The sequence below is a fragment of the Eurosta solidaginis genome, chromosome 1 (genome assembly GCF_040869045.1).
Source record: "Eurosta solidaginis isolate ZX-2024a chromosome 1, ASM4086904v1, whole genome shotgun sequence".
Lineage (NCBI taxonomy): Eukaryota > Metazoa > Arthropoda > Insecta > Diptera > Tephritidae > Eurosta > Eurosta solidaginis.
Window position 1 is genome coordinate 22984914 of NC_090319.1, and position 20411 is coordinate 23005324.

The window sequence follows — 20411 nt, forward strand, 5'->3', positions numbered from 1 at the left end:
GTGGTAATAAGTGGGCTTACGTGGAAGATTCAAAGCTCATCGCACAACTTCTCCACGAGATTACTAAATAATAACACTTTAACAAAGCAAGCCGCTACCTTGCTCCGCACTATGCATCAGATGGGTTGATACGTAAGTCTTGCACTTATACGGCTCAAGTTGCACAAATTGTACAGAGGTAGAGTTCTTTTATATAAAGGCTGCCTTTAAACATTTCCAATCGCATATTTGCGTGATTTTCACAACACAACAAACCAATACACCCATCAACCCGCAGGTATTTTGCTCAAATATCTAGGCTAATAAATACGTGTTGTTCTTAACCGCAACATCTAATTACAAACATCAAGTTACAAATATGTTATCATTAAGTCTAAGGCGTCTGTAGGTTTTTGTGAGGTTACAAAAGCGAGTGTATTCTCACCTTTGAACTGAAAATAGTTACGTTTCACTTGCAGTAAACCACAAATTACATACATACTGACCTTTCACAGCATTCAAAGTGGTCTAACCTTGTACCTCGTTAACTGCTTTAATGCTATAACCAGCATGCCTAAGATCAATTGCAGGTCACCACGCCAAGAATCGTTTCATACATCTTGCTAAACTTAAGGTGCCACGAGTAAGCTGTTCACAAAGCTGAGATCACATGCATAAGCATGAAGTTATATATGTACATAAATAATGAAATTCCGTTGGTATATTATTTCAGAAACAGTTATTGCTAATGTTGTGCTTTTCTTTGTATTTTGCCGACGTTGAAATCTTTAAAGGGTTTATCAGTTTGTATGAGCAGGATTATTTCTAGTTACATCTTACCTCACACTATGGGCAACTCCTGAATGTTAGCGCTAATGTAGATGTAAGTGTAGTTACTACACTGTAGCGTAGTGTGGGAGTTACGTTTGTGTTAGAGTTGATATGAGCGAAAACTGAAAGACAATCTGCTAATGAAAATTAACGAAGGCAGAAAAAGAAATATATTATAAATGTATAAAGAAGAAAGTTAAACAGAAACAAGTAAGGAAGGTTAAATTCGGGTGTAACCGAACATTACATACTCAGTTGAGAGCTATGGTGACAACATAAGGGAAAATAACCATGTACGAAACTGAACCGAGGGTAACCCTGGAATGTGTTTGTATGACATGTGTATCAAATGAAAGGTATTAAAGAGTATTATATGAGGGAGTGGGCCATAGTTCTATAGGTGGACTCCATTTAGGGCTATCGCCATAAAGGTGGATCAGGGTTGACTCTAGAATTTGTTTGTACGATATGGGTACCAAATGAAAGGTGTTAATTAGTATTTTAAAAAGGAGTGATCCTTAGTTCCATAGGTCGACGCCGTTTCGGGATATCGCCATAAAGGTGGACCAGGGGTGACCCTAGAATTTGTTTGTACGATATGTGTATCAAAGGAAAGGGGTTAATGAATATTTTAGAAGGGAGTGGGCCTTAGTTCTATAGGTGGACGCCTTTTCGAGATATCGCCATAAAGGTGGACCAGGGGTGACCCTAGAATTTGTTTGTACGACATGGGTATCAAATTAAAGGTATTAATGAGGGTTTTAAAAGGGAGTGGGGGTAGTTGTGTAGGTGGTCGCCTTTTCGAGATATCGGCATAAAGGTGGACCAGGGGTGACTCTAGAATTTGTTTGTACGATATGGGTATCAAATGAAAGGTGTTAATGAGTCTTTTTAAAAGGGAGTGATCCTTAATTCCATAGATGGACGCCGTTTCGAGATATCGCCATAAAGGTGGACCAGGGGTGACCCTAGAATTTGTTTGTACGATATGGGTATCAAATGAAAGGGGTTAATGAATATTTTAAAAGGAAGTGGGCCTTAGTTCTACAGGTGGACGCCTTTTCGAGATATCGCCATAAAGGTGGACCAGAGGTGACTCTAGGATGCGATTGTACAATATGGGTATCAAACGAAAGGTATAAGTGAGTATTTTAAGAGGGAGTGGGCCTTAGTTCTATAGGTGGACGCCTTTTCGATATATCGCCATAAAGGTGGACCAGGGGTGACTCTAGAGTTTGTTTGTTCGATATGGGTATCAAATGAAAGGTGTTAATGAGTCTTTTTAAAAGAGAGTGATCCTTAATTCCATAGATGGACGCAGTTTCGAGATATCGCCATAAAGGTGGACCAGGGGTGACCCTAGAATTTGTTTGTACGATATGGGTATCAAATGAAAGGGGTTAATGAGCATTTTAAAAGGGAGTGGACCTTAGTTCATAGGTGGACGCCTTTTCGAGATGTCGCCATAAAGGTGGACCAGGAGTGACTCTAGAATTTGTTTGTACGATATGGGTATCAAATTAAAGGTATTAATGAGGCTTTTAAAAGGGAGTGGTGGTAGTTGTATATGTCAAGGCGTTTTCCAGATATCGACCAAAATGTGGACCAGGGTGACCCAGAACATCATCTGTTGGATACTGCTAATTTATTTACATATATAATTCCACGAACAGTATTCCTGCCAAGATTTCAAAGGTTTTTTATTTCGCCCTGCAGAACTTTTTCATTTCATTCTACTTAATATGGTAGGTGTCACACCCATTTTACAAACTTTTTTCTAAAGTTATATTTTGCGTCATTAAACCAATCCAAATACCATGTTTCATCCCTTTTTTCGTATTTGGTATAGAATTATGGCATTTTTTTTCGTTTTTCGTAATTTTCGATATCGAAAAAGTGGGCGTGGTCATAGTCGGATTTCGGCCATTTTTAAATACCAATACAAAGTGAGTTTAGATAAATACGTGAACTGAGTTTAGTAAAGATATATCGATTTTTGCTCAAGTTATCGTGTTACGGCCGAGCGGAAGGACAGACGGTCGACTATGTATAAAAACCGGGCGTGGCTTCAACCGATTTCGCCCTTTTTCACAGAAATAAGTTATCGTCCCAGAATCTAAGCCCCTACCAAATTTCACAACGATTGCAAATTTTTGTTCGACTTATGGCATTAAAAGTATTCTAGACAAGTTAGATGAAAAAGGGCGGAGACACGCCCATTTTTAAATTTTCTTTTATTTTTGCATTTTGTTGCACCATATCCATTACTGGAGTTGAATGTCGACATAATTTACTTATATACTGTAAAATTATTAAATTTTTTGTTAAAATTTTACTTAAAAAAAAATTTTTTTTAAAGTGGGCGTGGTCGTTCTCCGATTTTGATATATGGAAGCCTATATCTATCTCGATTCCTGTATACCTGTACAACCAACCGTTATCCAGTCACAGTTAATATACTCTGTGAGCTCTGCTCAACTGTGTATAAAAAAAGCAGGACTTAAAAGAGATATAGTAGTACAATGAAACTGTCGATAATTGTGTGTGTGATATACGTATGATTATCCTCACATTTGTGGAAGCCCTACCAGGGCATGTTAAGGAAAGGAAGATAATTTCATGGCCAAAGTTTTATGAGTTTGCTTTCGATAACAAACATCATCGGCGAGTTATTGGTTTGTTATCGGAAATCAATCGATATGTTATCCAAAAGTTTTAATTTATTATTGAAAATTTTACCATATGTTATCAAAAAATTTTTGATTTGTTTTCGAAAAGTAGCCGATTTGTTATCGGAGTGTTACCATTTTGTTTGCGGTATGTTATGGATTTGTTATGGAATTTATCCACTTGTGGTAAAAAATCGATAAGTTTTAATAATTATTAGCATGGTGTTACCATATTGTTATCGATTTATTTTCGAAAAATACTACAAATCGATAGCTAGACGATCTCTTCGCGATCGCCTTTGTTTTAAAAAGTCAAAAATTGAACCCAAAACAAGTTTTTTGAATTCTGGATAATTTCAAGAAGGTTTTCGGAGTTTTTTGTGACCTAAGTATGTCTACTTTTTGAATTTTTTCAAAACTATTTCGAAATGGTTTTCTAAAAAATTTCGGAATTAATATGGGATCTCTGTGGGATTATTTCAGCACCGTTTTTAAATTATTTTCGAAATCAATTCGATAGTATTTCATAATAATTTGGTAATTGTTTTCACGGTTCATTTCGGGAGTGTTTCTTGGATTTATTAAACTCCTTGTTAAAGAATCATATCGAGACTTTCCGTAGTCATTTCGGTAATAATGTCGAACAAGTTCATGATCTTCGCGGAATGATTTCAAAATATTTTTCGATGCATTTCACACAGTAATATTTAAACTCAAATTTTTCGTAGACTTGCTTGTATTGCTGTATATATGAATGCCAGCGTGAGCTTTTTTCTACGAGCACGTTCTTTGTGGAACTCAAAAGGTACTTCGAAGGCTACAATACTAGAGTAGTGAACAGCGAATTTCTTCGTCGAAGTATTACTTTTATTACCTCTCGAATGTCAGAGTAAACAAACAGCGACTAACTTAAAAGTTAGAAGAGTATGTTATCTGGATATTTAGTTAATACCACTACTCGCATTGCCATTGACGTGGAGTCATCTAAGATAGATAGAGGCATCGAGCAAAGATATTCTCACATTCAGACCACTACGACACAATTTTGGAAATCTAAATGCTACCGCAACCATAACATCAAAATAAATTGCAGGGGTCAGCGAAGTTGTCGCCACAACTGTCACTTTAAATATAATCCCAATGGTAACCGTTATCATAACCCTTGACACCTTTAGGCCATAAATGTAACAGCCAGCGCTACCGTAGCCTTAATCGTAGTTGAAATCATAATCATAGCCTTAACCTTAACTACTTTAGCCGTAGTCGGAGCCTCAGTTTCAGTGAAGGTATAGTAAAACCTAGCAACAGCAGCAGGTAAATGTAGGTTAGGTAAGGTCAAACTGGCCGGCTCCGCTACCTAAGCGAACACTCACGATAATTAGATAGGAAGCAGCTTTACAGCTGTTTATATAGTCAGCTTAAAACACTTCAGTGGTCTAGTAAGCATACAAGTTTACAACCGTGAATACAGATATTTCTTGGCTAACCTTTTCCATACAATTTGTTGAATTAAAAACTCGTCTAAAGTATTCAACTTCGTTTAGGTCTCTTTCTCCTATCCATCTCCATCTATATCACCATCGAAATCATTTTGATCATTGTCTTCGACATCCAGATTATTATGCTTATTCTTTTGCAGTTCTATTTTTCCGTTCCCTTCTTCAGAACAATAATCAAAGTACCAAATATTTCTTTAAGTAGCTTTTCGGCACATAAACAGAAAACACTACAGTTTTTTCAATTATTCTACGCGCTTCGTTGATTTTAATAAATCTTCACTATGGAAACTCATTTATTTAATAAGCATAAAACGTAAAAAAAAATCAGACTCCCTGATTACTGAAGTGAAAACGAATTTCTGTTAACGACGTATAAAAAGCATAAACGCGTAAACAAATTTTTTGGTGCTGCTTACCTCTTATGAGATTTAGGCCGAGCTTCCCTTATAACTTTCGTCGTGATCCTTTTTATTTTACATATGTAAGAATTGACGGGCCAGGATTTACATGCTTTATGACGACTCCGAATGACATTTGCAAGCAGGTTCATTTTTGTTGAGAAGCTTATTATTCCAGAAATACACTCGGTGACTTAATTTTTTTTTTCTAAATGAAAATTGTGTTCTTAAAGATTTTAATGTTGCTTACATGGTCTGGTCTGGAACTCGTGACTTTCAGTGTGATAGGTCTAGCATGCTATCACCGCATCACGGCAGCCTCAGAGCCTCTGATTACTATAATAAATCACACTCCCTGATGATGATGTATAAAATGCATCGAAACGCGTAGGAGTGTAGAAGTATAACTTAAGTTGTCTTCTTCTGTTTATCGGCTGAAAAGCTCCTTAAATAATAAAAACCATACACTGGCTCTTAATAAGCAATAATGATATAATTTGTTTTGCCATATATTAGGTATGAGATTATGGCCAAGCGCTCTCTCTATGGTGTGTTGGCAGAATACACCCGAATGCCTTTCTAAGCTAATTCCGAGGCTACCCCATTTTAGAAAATTTGTCTATATACATTTCCGTCCGTATACATTTAATTTTTTTTTTTTTTCATAATTTTTTCTAAATTTTCACATTTTATTATACTTATTTGGTTTATGTTCACTCTCTCAATATTTCACTTGAGCAACCTAAAATTGATCTCATAGAGACCCAATTATGTAATTGCAGGTAAATAATAATTATCAGCGCTACTAACGGAAATACTCAAAGAGTGTACATAAACCATATCAGAATCAGAAAATCGTCTAGCTTAATAATAAGTCAAAAAGGAAGTGTTACAGGAACGAAAAGAAAATGGAAAAATATATGCGCAAGGAAAAAACGGTTAATTCGTTATATTCCCGCCTGTTTAAGCGACTTAAACTAAGAACATTTTTCGTTCGTTTGTTTCAGTAGCCATTGAGTGTGCTTGTAATTCTCAACTGGTTAGTGAAATATTCTAAAGACATAGTTTGAGTTTTTTAATTAAAATCGAGGTTCTTCGGATGGTGTGCTAATACATCAGAGCCCAGTGCTCGCCTCCATATCACACTTTGAAGGGGTTCTTCAAATAGAAGATGAGGTGGCTCATTAGAGCGAAACCTCAGAGTGCCCAACTCTCGCCCCAAATTAAATAAATAGACGTTTTTCTTGTAGAAAATGGGGTGCCAATACCTCAGAGCCGTCCCGTGCTCGCCTCCATATCACATTTTAAAGGGTTCTTCAAATAGAGGATGAGGTGGCTCAGTAGAGCGAAGCCTCAGAAGCCCCCCAGTGCTCGCCCCCACATTAAATAAATAAAAGGTGTACTGATGCTATGCATCCTCCCATGACTTAAATACACCAATAACCCTAAAACTACCCAACTCAATAAATGGAATACATTGAATCAAAAACCCCATAAACTCAATACAGTCCATTAATAATAATAATTTATAAATTTAAAAAAAAAAAAAGGGAGTGCTTGGTGGGAGTTGAACCCGCAACCCCGGGCGTTTGGTCGGGTACGTCAGCCACTGTGCCACGACTCATACGCTTACAAGCACATAAAATTACTCATTTATAACTCTTATTAAACTGCTCGCCCTCAATTGCCCAAAGCTTAGACATGGTCCTTCGAGCCGGATCACTGGCTCGTATGGAAGTTTCATTAGACGACTAAGCCGTCTAAGGGGGGAGTATGTTTAAGCGACTTAAACTAAGAACATTTTTCGTTCGTTTGTTTCAGTAGCCATTGAGTGTGCTTGTAATTCTCAACTGGTTAGTGAAATATTCTAAAGACATAGTTTGAGTTTTTTAATTAAAATCGAGGTTCTTCGGATGGTGTGCTAATACATCAGAGCCCAGTGCTCGCCTCCATATCACACTTTGAAGGGGTTCTTCAAATAGAAGATGAGGTGGCTCATTAGAGCGAAACCTCAGAGTGCCCAACTCTCGCCCCAAATTAAATAAATAGAGGTTTTTCTTGTAGAAAATGGGGTGCCAATACCTCAGAGCCGTCCCGTGCTCGCCTCCATATCACATTTTAAAGGGTTCTTCAAATAGAGGATGAGGTGGCTCAGTAGAGCGAAGCCTCAGAAGCCCCCCAGTGCTCGCCCCCACATTAAATAAATAAAAGGTGTACTGATGCTATGCATCCTCCCATGACTTAAATACACCAATAACCCTAAAACTACCCAACTCAATAAATGGAATACATTGAATCAAAAACCCCATAAACTCAATACAGTCCATTAATAATAATAATTTATAAATTTAAAAAAAAAAAAAGGGAGTGCTTGGTGGGAGTTGAACCCGCAACCCCGGGCGTTTGGTCGGGTACGTCAGCCACTGTGCCACGACTCATACGCTTACAAGCACATAAAATTACTCATTTATAACTCTTATTAAACTGCTCGCCCTCAATTGCCCAAAGCTTAGACACCGCCTAACATTAGCAAAGCTCTTTAAAAAAAAATTGGCCCACCTTAATAAATAAATATAATATATACTAAAGGCATAACGTCACATACCAACAGCTTCCTTTGACATTTACTGCGATTGATGGATGAGCGATGGAAGCATGATGGCATTAGTAATGTGCTACCAAAGAACATATATACAAACACACCAACAAACATGTAGATCGGTATTGGTTATGTTATAAAGAGATATGAAAGCGTAGCCTTCCATATAATGAATGACATGCTTCATAAAAAAGAATGTCACAGAAAAGAGAGTTAGATTAATTTACTTTTGTACTTATTGCTGTATGGATGTAAGTACATAAAAATATATAAAAAAGGATATATATAGTATATTGAAAGTTTTAAGGGTAAACCTAAAGTTACAATATTTACTCAGCTAAGCTGACCTAACTGACTTCGGTGCCAATTTTGCTGCTTTTTGATAATGTCAATATGTGCTATATACATATATGTATTTGTGCTAAGTTCTATAGCTTGCACTCGTGTGTATGTGTATATCATAACCATGTAAATATGCATAGAAGTGCAGACAATTTGTATAGGAGCACATGCATATGAGGCATTCCCTATGAAAAGATAGGTCGACCTCTCTGATTTGCTTCAAATTCGGAAGACATGTAGTATTTGACGTCTAGAATAGTGTGTGAAAATATTTTTTTAAAATTTTGAATATTTTGGATTTTATTGACAGTTGAAAATTTTTGAAAGGTTTTCTTTGAGTTAAAATATCTTTTAAACTATTAATTTTAGAAAAAAATCTTTTGCTGCAAAAAGTTTTCAAAATTATTGAAGTTTATAAAAAAAATTATATGTTCTCAAAATTTTGAAAAATAATATGATTGAAAAATAAAATAAAATTTTTTTTTATTCTAAAGTAATGAAGGATATCACTGATTCTCTTTAAAAAAATCTGAAAGAAACTTGAATATGTTCTTAACCTACCCTTCAAATTTAAAAGAATGTTTATTTTTGTTTTCGAGAAAAAAAATTTTAAATTTTATGTTGAATAAATCTATGATTTTTACGCACAGTAAGTTTGTAATATCCATGATACCACTACTGTTTATTTATTTCAAAAGAAAATGATTAATTGGCTTGTATCAAAATATAATAACGACAATGTTAAAAAAATTTACTACTTTTCAAATGGCGCATTTTCGCAATATAAAAGTAAATACAATTTTATTAATTTAATGTATCACTTTCAGGATTTTAATATAAAAGCGGAATGGCACTTTTTTGCCACATCGCATGGTAAAAACGCTTGTGATGGAATCGGTGGTACTGTTAAAAGATTTGTTCGACGAGATAGTTTACGCTGTCCTGACTCCACACCAATTACTACCCCAATTGAATTTTGTAATACTGTCAAAAATGAATTTAAAACAAGTAAGGAAGGCTAAGTTCGGGTGTAAACGAAAATTTGCATACTCAGCTGAGAGCTTTGGAGACAAAATAAGGGAAAATCACCATTTAGCAAAATTAACCTAGGGTAACCCTGGAATGTGTTTGTGTGACATGGGTTTCAAATGGAAGGTATTAAATAGTATTTTAAAAGGGAGTGGGCCATAGTTCTATAGGTGGACGCCATTTCATGATATGGCAATAAAGGTGGACCAGGGGTTACTCTAGAATGTGTTTGTACGATATGGGTATCAAATTAAAGGTATTAATGAGGGTTTTAAAAGGGAGTGGCCCTTAGTTGTATATGTGAAGGCGTTTTCGAGATATCGACCAAAATGTGTACCATGGTGATCCAGAACATCATCTGTCGGGTACCGCTAATTTATTTATATATGTAATACCAGGAACAGTATTCCTGCAAAGATTCCAAGGTCGTTTGATTTCGCCATGCAGAACTTTTGTCATTTTGTTCTACTTAATATGGTAGGTGTCACACCCATTTTTCAAAGTTTTTTATTATATGTTGCGTCAATAAACCAATCCAATTACCATGTTTCATCTCTTTTTTCATATTTGGTACAGAATTATGGCATTTTTTTCATTTTTCGTAATTTTCGATATCCGAAAAGTGAGCGTGGTCATAATCGGATTTCGGCCATATTTTATACCAAGATGAACTGAGTTCAGATAAGTACGTTCGGTACGATATGTCGGTTTTTGCTCAAGTTATCGTGTTAACGGCCGAGCGGAAGGACAGACGGGCGACTGTGTATAAAAACTGGGCGTGGCTACAACCGATTTCGCCCATTTTCACAGAAAACAGTTATCGTCATAGAATCTATGTCCCTACCAAATTTCACAAGGATTTGTAAATTTTTGTTCGACTTATGGCATTAAAATTATTCTAGACGAATTAAATGAAAAAGGGCGGAGTTACGTCCATTTTAACATTTTCTTTTATCTTTGTATTTTGTTACACCATATCATTACTGGAGTCGAATTTTGACATAATTTACTTTTATACTGTAAAGATATGAAAATTTTTGTTAAAATTTGACTTAAAAAATTTTTTTTTCTAAAAGTGGGCGTGTTCGTCATCCGATTTCGCTAATTTTTATTAAGTACACATATAGTAATAGGTGTAACATGCCTACCAAATTTCATCATGATATCTTCAACGACTGCTAAATTACAGCTTGCAAACCTTTTAAATTACCTTCTTTTAAAGGTGGGCGGTGCCACGCCCGTTGTAAAAAGTTTTCTAATTTTCTATTTTGCGTCATAAGGTCAATGCACCTACCAAGTTTCATCGCTTTATCCGTCTTTGGTAATGATTTATCGCACTTTTTCGGTTTTTCGAAATTTTCGATATCGAAAAAGTGGGCGTTGTTGTAGTCCGATTTCATTCATTTTAAATAGCGATTTGAGATGAGGGCCCAGGAGTCTACATACCAAATTTCATCAAGATGCCTCAAAGTTTACTCAAGTTATCGTGTTTACAGACGGACGGACAGACGGACGAACGGACGGACGGACATGGCTAAATGAATTTCTTTTTTCGTCCAGATTATTTTGATATATAGAAGTCCATATCTATCTCGATTAGTTTATGCTGTTACGGATTACCGTTATATACTCTGTGAGCTCTGCTGTTCCAAAGCTGATTACCAAAAAGAAAAAGATTTCCTAAAGGATCGTTTCGCTACAGCTGTTCGAATCAATGGCACACGGTCATTCCACAGCTTTATACCCTTTTCAAGCAACGATATTAAATGTAAAATTGTATCGACTTGCAATGAGAGCGATTGTAAAATTTTTAAAGTAATAAAAAAACTGACCTAATTTAAAATATAAAACTACATTATCATAATATTTATGCCATTTCGAAGTGTTATATTGTGTAAAAATTTTTGTATCACAAACTTTTTTTAAAGAGAATATGTGCTATCCTTCATTACTTAACCCTGAAAAAAAAAAATATTATTTTATTTTTCAATCATATTATTTTTCAAAATTTTGAGAACATATAATTTTTTTTATAAACTTCAATAATTTTAAAGACTTTTTGTATTAAAGATTTTTTTCTAAAATTAATAGTTTAAAAGATATTTTAACTCAAAGAAAAGCTTTCAAAAATTTTCAACTGTCAATTAAATCCAAAATATTCAAAATTTTTAAAAAATAATTTCACACACTATTCTAGACGTCAAATACTACATGTCTTCCGAATTAGAAGAAAATCAGAGAGGTCGACCTATCTTTTCATATGGAATGCCTCATATGTACATATGTGAATTAAGCTTATTGAGGGCAACGTGATAGCAGCAGTTAGACCAAAGTACACTTACAGGAGTATGCGGGCGTAGCTGTCGACTTGTCAATACCCACACACTCAAAAGCATTTTAACTGGAAATCACTCTATGGCATTATCTTTATTAGAGTGCGGACTGTGTAGGACTTCAATTGTGCAAGCAAGTTTGCCCTTTTAGTTGGCCAATATTTTGTACGGTGTATGTACATACATTTGTGTGCGTTTGTCAGTTATATTGATGTTGATGTTAGTTCACATTATTTTTATGGGTTTATTCGCTTCGCAGTAATTGGTATATGACTTTTATAAGCTGACGACTTATATTTGGAAATAGTAAATATAATATGCTTATGCCATGCATAAGAATAAGGCAGACATCGATTATGGATATTTTTTCCGGAGAGGCGTGTAAGACCGGCCGAGATATTTAGGTCTCGTTCTTACAAGGGCTAAACATCTGAGATTAGAGTAACTAAATAATGCCAACTCGAGACCCTTGGATTTAAATGCGCACATCATAAGGAAAAGCGTTGTTAGAACCACAGTAACCATAAGCGGATGAACATTGGTAAACCACTGCATTTTCTTTAAGCGAGCCAAGTAAAAAACTTGACAGTGATACACCGGAAGTTTGCGAGTTGAGATTTCAGGCAAACTAGCTACTTGCTAGAGGAAACCTGAAGTTCAAGTCGGAGGTGTCCGTTCAAGTAAAGGTATTACCAGACAGATATCCTTATACCCTTGCACTCAAATATCCTTTACCAAAAAATAGTTTTTCGCCAGTGCGTGTGAGGTAAAGGAAATCTGAACAGCCCACGACTTCACGGTATCAGAGCTGCGCATTCTATTTGAGTAAGTTTTAAATTAACATTCCATCCATCAGCTGGAATTCGTTGTAGCGATCGATCGAAGCCTACCTCTTGGCAGGAAATATGGATGAAGAATCTAACAACATCAGCTAAAGCCGTCGAACGGCAGTAGGACAAGATTGTAGCGAGTCTCGAAAACTCTTTGCTGACCGAAAGCAATACAAGGAAACTAAGATTTCTAGCTCTGTCTTCCAGAGTTAGATTTCGTTACTATAATGATTCTACCGTACGTAAGCTTGTGAGACAATACCAGTGGCATTTCCAGCAAATAGTTGTGGTTAATTCAAAGATTTTGTGTCTCCAATTTGTAAGAGTGTATTCTGAAATCTTCCCTTACAATGTTATCAAGTCATCACGACATTATGGCAAGGATTTAATCCAGGTCAAGCCAGCCTCTATCTGCTAGGTGCTAATGCAGGTCATTTGCAACCAAATGCACAACCAGAGGAGAAAGAAAACCCCCTTTCTCCCCCTCCCTTTGGCGCATTTCCACTCCTATTTCTCTGAACTCACTGCACACTTTACGCCCCCTTAACCTCCCTACACTGCCATGACATTTCAGACATTTAACAGATCTCAAATAATTCGACTCCCTCTGCTAGCAGAGTCTCTTCGATGACCCATGGTAGGAATTGTAGAAGACTCTTTTGATATCCATAAAGGTGCCCAGCAAAAAATATTTCGACTCCTGGCCTAGAAGGTTTAATGTGGCCGTGCTAATCGTTCCCTAAATGTTGATTTGGTACCTGCAAAGAACCAGCAACATCGATAACCCTACCTAAAACCTTCGGGGAGCATCTCTAATACAACAAAAAATACAACCGCATTCCATAGCCCACCCTCTGGCAAATGGGATCCAGCCAGCAGTTGAAAGTTTTTTAATTTCAAAGAAATATAACATTCCGCCCCAAAAACTTGTGATTCTTAAAAAGTGAACAGTCAGTACAAAATTGCTTTCCAAAAGGGGATTAAACTTAGGCCAGAAATCCCAGTAGCTAAGTAGGAGTAGACTGTAACATCCGAAAAAAGAGTATCTATTGGAACTTAAGATGATTCTTCGCCGCTCATCCCAAATCTTCCATCCACATCATTCTGATGCTCATTCTGATACGCAAATAGAACAAAAGCAGAAGCTTATTTAGGATTTTCACTTGGCTCTCCTTATCTTCCTTTTAAAAATAGCCAACCCTATCTAATAGGAATCCCAATCTGAGGGTAATTCACTAGTCTTTTCTCTACCGAACCATCTACAGGAAGCTCTAAATTTGCTTAAGGGGATTTTCCCTGCCACTGTGATTCTTCGCTTGGTGGCAGTAAGAACAAGTACTAGTACATTGCGTAGTGAATTAAGTCACCAGCGTATACCCTACAGAATTCCAGCTTAAAACCATTCAATTGAAATGTCTTGTCTGAGTTTCGTTAAAGGGGTTTTGACTGGACAAGACTCGAGAAAAAGTGCTGGAAGAGAACACTACAGTTCAAAACTATGGGATAGGAAGAGTGACTCGATCCCTATGGCAAGCATCTTATCCAAATCTCATTCATAAACAAACGAGGAAGTGGCTCCCCTCCGGCCTTGTATTTTATGCTTCTCCATAGGTGGCGATGGCATTAAGATGCGATGTTAATTCCTGCACCCGTCCCTGTTTATTCAGTAATAAGTATGGTGACGGTTGGGCATGTTTTCCCAAGACTAGTAACATTTTCTCTTCCCACTTTCCTCTTATGTTATAACAAAACGTTTTTAACACAGACTTTTCGTTGACTATAGTACTTGGGTATGTCTCATGGACCAACTATCTACTCCGTCATGTTAAAGGTAGAGAAAACAATTTGAAGCGGCTGATCTAGTGGCCTTTCATCATCTTTTCCGTTGATTGCTGCATCCCGTGAAATTGACTTCTAATTGTACTCGAAATTTCGTTCCATTACTTAAATTTATACTTTGACTCAAAAGCTTTTTCAAGAGTATTTATGTAAATTACTTTCTTTCTAGGTAATCACCGCCACACGTTCGCTCGTCCTCTGCGCTGAATCACGTCGCGAAATGGAGGACTGGCTTTCATCGTTAAAATCCGCCTCACTGCCAGCGCGTGCACGTGGCGATAGTTTTATGATAGAGCAACATGATTTATTCTTCAATCATCATCATTGGTATGCGACATCACATGCGCGTCCCACATTTTGTAATGTTTGTCGTGATATCCTCTCTGGCGTCACGTCGCATGGCCTGTCGTGTGAAGTATGTAAATGTAAAGTACATAAACGTTGTGCTGCCAAAGCGATCAACAATTGTAAATGGACAACGCTAGGTACAGTGGGTAAAGATATTATTGAAGAGCCTGATGGCACTATTGTTATGCCACATCAATGGATGGAAGGAAATTTGCCCGTCTCATCGACTTGTTCGGGTTGTAAAAAAACTTGCGGCTCTGTGTTGCGTTTACAAGATTGGCGTTGTTTGTGGTGTCGTGAAACAGTGCATGTAGCCTGCCGACCACACATTGCAGTCGCATGTCCGTTAGGACCAGCCAAATTGTCGGTGGTGCCACCTACATGCGTACATTCTATTGGCAATGATGACTCATGGGAATTGGTGAGTCCAAGAGGCAACTTTTCACCACTCCTAGTCTTTGTCAATTCAAAATCGGGTGACAATCAAGGCGTCAAATTCTTGAGACGTTTCAAACAGCTACTCAATCCAGCGCAAGTTTTTGATTTAATATCAACGGGACCTGGACTGGGATTGCGTCTCTTCAGACATTTTGAAATGTTTCGCATATTGATTTGTTCTGGTGATGGCTCTGTGGGATGGGTGTTGAGCGAAATCGATCGTTTCAATATGCATGTAAGTATGATAATTTAAATTATGTAGAAATTGCAACTTTTCTATTTTTGTTGCTTACGTAACACTATTCCATATATTTTTCTCTTCCCACCCACGCAGAAACAATGTCAAGTGGCTGTTTTACCACTCGGCACTGGTAATGATCTCGCGCGCGTTTTAGGTTGGGGTTCGTCTTACGATGATGATGCGCATCTGCCACAAATACTTGAACGGTATGAGTCGGCGAGTACAAAAATGTTAGATCGTTGGAGTATAATGGTATTTGAAAAAGCAATCGCCGTACAACCAAAGACACCAAAGATGTCATTGTCGAGCGCACAGGAAGCGTTACTTACGGGCATGGTTACTGCAGCAAATTTAAATCTTCGTTCCATTGTCGAAACGGATGACACTCAAACACTTGTAGCTGCCACTAAAACTTTGTGTGAAACTTTAGATGAATTAATGGTGCAAATATGTGAAAGTCGCAAAGAAGATGAACAATTGGCATTGAAATGTGACATTCTACGTGAAAAATTGGGCATGTTATTAGATGCGTTACGAGAAGAAGAGACTGGTGTGCATGCCGGCGATGATTTGCTAACGACAATCAATAGTTTTATAGAGAAAGGTGCGGCGGCGGCCAATTCACCGATTGCCTCGCCAACACCCTCGCCATCGGCATCTTCACTGCTGTAAGTTTATTTGAATTATATATAGATATATACATATCCAGTTGCTGTAAAGCATTGCGTATTATTACTTTGTTTGCGTGGCATAAGGGTTCCCACAAAAATTTGGAGTGAGTACCAAGTACTCATGAAGTCTTACGTGTAAAAAATAGATGTCACCCAGTGTCGAAATTTCAAACGTTTTCCCATAAAAACATACGCATATTAACTTAAAAGGATGATAACATCGCCTGATACAACTTTAGCTTCGGCTCCAGTTTCGGTTTCATAGTTTTTTGATTTATATCTGACTTTAATTTAACTCAATTTTGACTGACAGTTCGGCCTGCATTCTTTTTCCGCTTGACGCTTCGCATGAAGTTTCAGTATCAGTAACGATCTCAATTTCTGGCATGGTTTGGTGTTGGTTCGTGGTTCCATTCCGTGTTCGGTGAAGTTTTTGTATCGGTTTCGGCCCGGTTTTGTTTCCTTAGCCATGTCTGCTCTGGGTCAAGTTTTTTGTTTTTTTGTATCAGTACTGGTTTCGGTCTCGCTTCGGTCCAACTTTCGTCCCGGTTCTTGTTTTGGCCAGGTTTTCATCTGGTTTCATTTGAAGGCTCATTTCGATTCCAGTTTCGATTTCGGTTCTGTTTTCGGTTTCAGGTTAGATTCCGTTTTCGGTTAGGGCTTCAGTTCCAACAGCGTTTCCAGTTCCGATTCCGGGTTCGGTTCTGGCTTCGATTTCAATTTCATTTTTGCTTCCAGTTTCGGTTAAATTTTTGGTTCCCGTTTCTGCTCTGGCTTAAATTTTTAGGTCAGGTTTCAATCCGGTTTTGGTTCTGGTACCGGTTTCGGTTCCGGCTTTGATTTGGGCTGATGTTCGGGTTTGAGTGCCGCTTTCTGTTCTGGTTCAGACTTGCATTCCCGTTACTTGTTTCTACTACAGCTTGGTTCCAACTTAAGTTAACGACTTCGAAGTCAGTTTCGATTCTTGAATCAGTTTCGGTCCAGTTTCCGTCAAATTTGATTTCGGGTTTCCATTTCGGTATTAGTTTCGGTCATTTATATATACGATGTCATGCGATGTCATATTTTCTTGGTTCACATACGCAAGAAGATTGAGTAAATTTTCGTTTGTATGTATAAGATGAAAATGGTACGCTATATTTAGCCCTCATAAGGGTTTTGTCCACATTCGTCTTAACAAAATGTTCCTTTTATTTCAACGATTTTTGTTCACAATGAGATAGTACATCAACTCGCTATAAGAATTTTTTTAATGTAGGTGTTGCAACGCGGTGTATTCAACCAAGTTTATGTTGAAGTTGTCCATGCGTTTTACCCAGTTCTTCTTTTCAAAGCTTAAATAAAAAATAAAAAAACTCACCCAAGTAAGTATTCCTTCAGATTCATTCCAGGTGTCTGTCCTTTTTTCTAGTTAATCACATTCTTATATGACTAATTGTCATATCAAATCAGCTTCGGTCCTATGATATAATATACCAACATTGATATCATATCTTACGCCATTAGATCTTTTAATTAGCATATGTATATTACAAGTTGTATCTTATCACTTATTTTCATATCATATCGGATAGTATTATAAAAATAGAAGGTGTCAAATACCATAATAAACTGTCATGTGATATCATATCTGACTTATTTTCCGTCATCCCTTGTCATATTTGGTTTCGAGACAAACCGGTTTCGGTGTTGTGCCATCATCAGTTTCGATTTTCGTTCTCTCCAGAACTCTAGTCTCGAAACCAAATCTGATATCCTTAATAACCTTTAATTTGATTTGTTGTCACATAAAATTCCAGCATGTTATATCGCGTTGTTCCATTTCTAATCATAAACAACGTATGATAGTAAACTTCGCCTTTTTATTTACGTTACAATGTATATGACATTTAATCATATCATCACGTCAATCCAGCAATTACTATCGATCACATCCAATCACATCTCACTGCACGAAAGAGAGGAAGAGTTATAGGGAAACTGAAAAAAATGGAGGCGAAGGTAAAGTAAGAAGTAGAAAGTGATCGATGAAGAGGAAGAGAAGAAGCCAGATTATGAGCAGGAATATATGGAAGTTATAGAAACATGAAATGCTTATCAGAATTGAGGGGAGGTACCGAAACATAACGATAAACGGCACGAAAATTTTTAAAATAAAAATATTTTCGGACACGGAACCCATTCGCCTGGTCTGTGACGATCACCCAGATTGCCATCAGTTCGAATCTTATTACATTTAATTCATAGAATTTCATAATGCATTCAATAATATTATAATATCATACGATATCATGTCACATCATTTTATGTCATATCATAAGAAATCACTACATATGTATTTCCGTGCAGCTCAGTAGCACAATGTATGATAGGTAGATATCTAACGTGACTTGTTTGCTGAAACTGTTAGATCTGAATATGAGTTCAACCGCATGAAACACGTGAATATGATAAAAATATTCCTTACAACATATTTACATATTTGATCATAGATTTTTTTACGTAATTTGACAATTAACTAAAGATTTGCTTACATAAATATATATATACTTCTTTCAGTAATCCAAACATATCAATTGAAAAAACTGAAAAGGATCAATTAAATACCAATGAAAGGCGCAATAGCCGCACATTACACAACACAGAACGTGAGTCGTTACAATGTCGCGCAAATAGCGTCAAACGTGCCATGTACAATGTGGTCGAACACTCTGAACCCGGACGACCCAAACGTTATCAACGAAAACTTTCCATAACACCATTTGAGGCACTCAAAATGCCCAACGCATCAAGTGAATCAACGCCATGCTCATCACCACTACCCATTATACCACCAATCAATATAATTTCACCAACAATGGAATGTTCACGTCTAACATGCATCTCACCACTGCCTGATACACGACGCGACTCAACAGATGATACTTTTTTTAATTCAATTAGTCTACCAGTACCACGCCAATTTGCCGATAGTCGCCGTAGCTCGGGCGTACCTGAAGTTATACAAGAAATTGAGGAATGCGGACAAAATGGTCAAAGCGAAATTGTTTATCGTGTTGGTAGATTGTCATTGAGTGGTGGCGCTAACATCGATGATCACAACAATCGTTTACCGCTGGTCGGTGATAATACTGATTTGAACTCGCCTACAGAACGAAAAATTGATTTTCTCAGTGTGCCAATAATTACGAGTGAACATATTGTAGACCCACTATCAGATTTTCGCCCAATTGAGGTATTCGAACGAAATTATTATATGAGTCGCGAATTGGACAAGGAAAAAAAACAGCAACAAGATTTACAAGCTGGCATAGATTATGAAAAGGGAGGTTATACAGAGAAAGCAGTGGAAAAAGATTGCGAAAATGTGGTTAGTCATCTTCAGGTACCCAGTGATGTAGTCACAAACCCCAAAACCCCAAATGTATACACAAGCGAATGTATAACAATCATTGATACAGATGTAAACACTGTACGTAACGTACGACCAACTGTCGCATGTGCCAATTGGGTCGATATATATTGTCAGATAATGATAATTACCTATGTTTATTATTCTTTATAGGAACACGATCAATCAACTACGGATGAGCTACCTGTTGGCGAAGCGAGTGATGTTCTATCGGCTATTGGGGATGAAGAATGCAGCGTAGCTTCGGAGATATTCGATAGACAACTTGAACAGCAGGAGTCTGATCGTCCATTACGTTTGGGAGATATTATACAGGTAAGTTCATTGAGGAAAACGAAACATCAACCGATGTACATAATTCTTCACTTACATAGAATTTTGATGCAAATTCCTTCACGCATATCGACTCACCCGAAACGAGTGATGAAACCGAACCCATGCCAGGCGAATCGCTTATGGACGATATAAGTTCAGTGTTGGGACACGATATTACATATGCCTTGCAGGATAATACCATAACCGATGATACAACGACACTTTGCTCAGACACCCGACAAACACCAGACAAATCGATACGAAAAAAATCATTCAACAACAACACGAGTGTAAAACGACGTGATATACGTCGCAATTCATCACCACCACGCTATGCACAGTTGGCGCGTATGGATAGCGATGAAAATTCACAACAATTTGGTTTTGAAAATATTGTTTTCGAAATTGATAATCGTTGTGATGATCAAAAGATGCGCGAACCACCAAAATATTGTAGCTTGGCGCAATTTGTAGAGGGATATGATATAGCGCGTCAAAGTTTTAAGGTAAGTAGTGTATGTGTTTTAAGGTTCATATGTATGTTAAGTGTGTTTATGTATGTACATATACAGTTACTCACAGCTACAATGGGATAATGTTTAAAATATGAATAAAGTTTCTAGTTTGGGGCTATTTGA

General features: G+C 37.1%; 1 protein-coding gene across 4 annotated transcripts in view; it reads left to right on the forward strand.

Moving 5' to 3' along the window:
- LOC137250171 (diacylglycerol kinase eta) overlaps positions 1–20411 on the forward strand; it is a 207883-nt gene that overhangs the window by 173930 nt on the left and 13542 nt on the right. For 3 of the 4 annotated variants that reach the window (XM_067782561.1, XM_067782566.1, XM_067782581.1), the window contains exons 3-7: positions 14518–15369; positions 15469–16043; positions 18606–19518; positions 19612–19773; positions 19833–20279. In XM_067782561.1, coding sequence (XP_067638662.1) covers positions 14569–15369; positions 15469–16043; positions 18606–19518; positions 19612–19773; positions 19833–20279 — 2898 coding nt within the window. In that variant the 5' untranslated portion in view covers positions 14518–14568. The remainder of the gene's footprint in view (positions 1–14517; positions 15370–15468; positions 16044–18605; positions 19519–19611; positions 19774–19832; positions 20280–20411) is intronic. The other variant, XM_067782573.1, reaches the window with a different exon arrangement.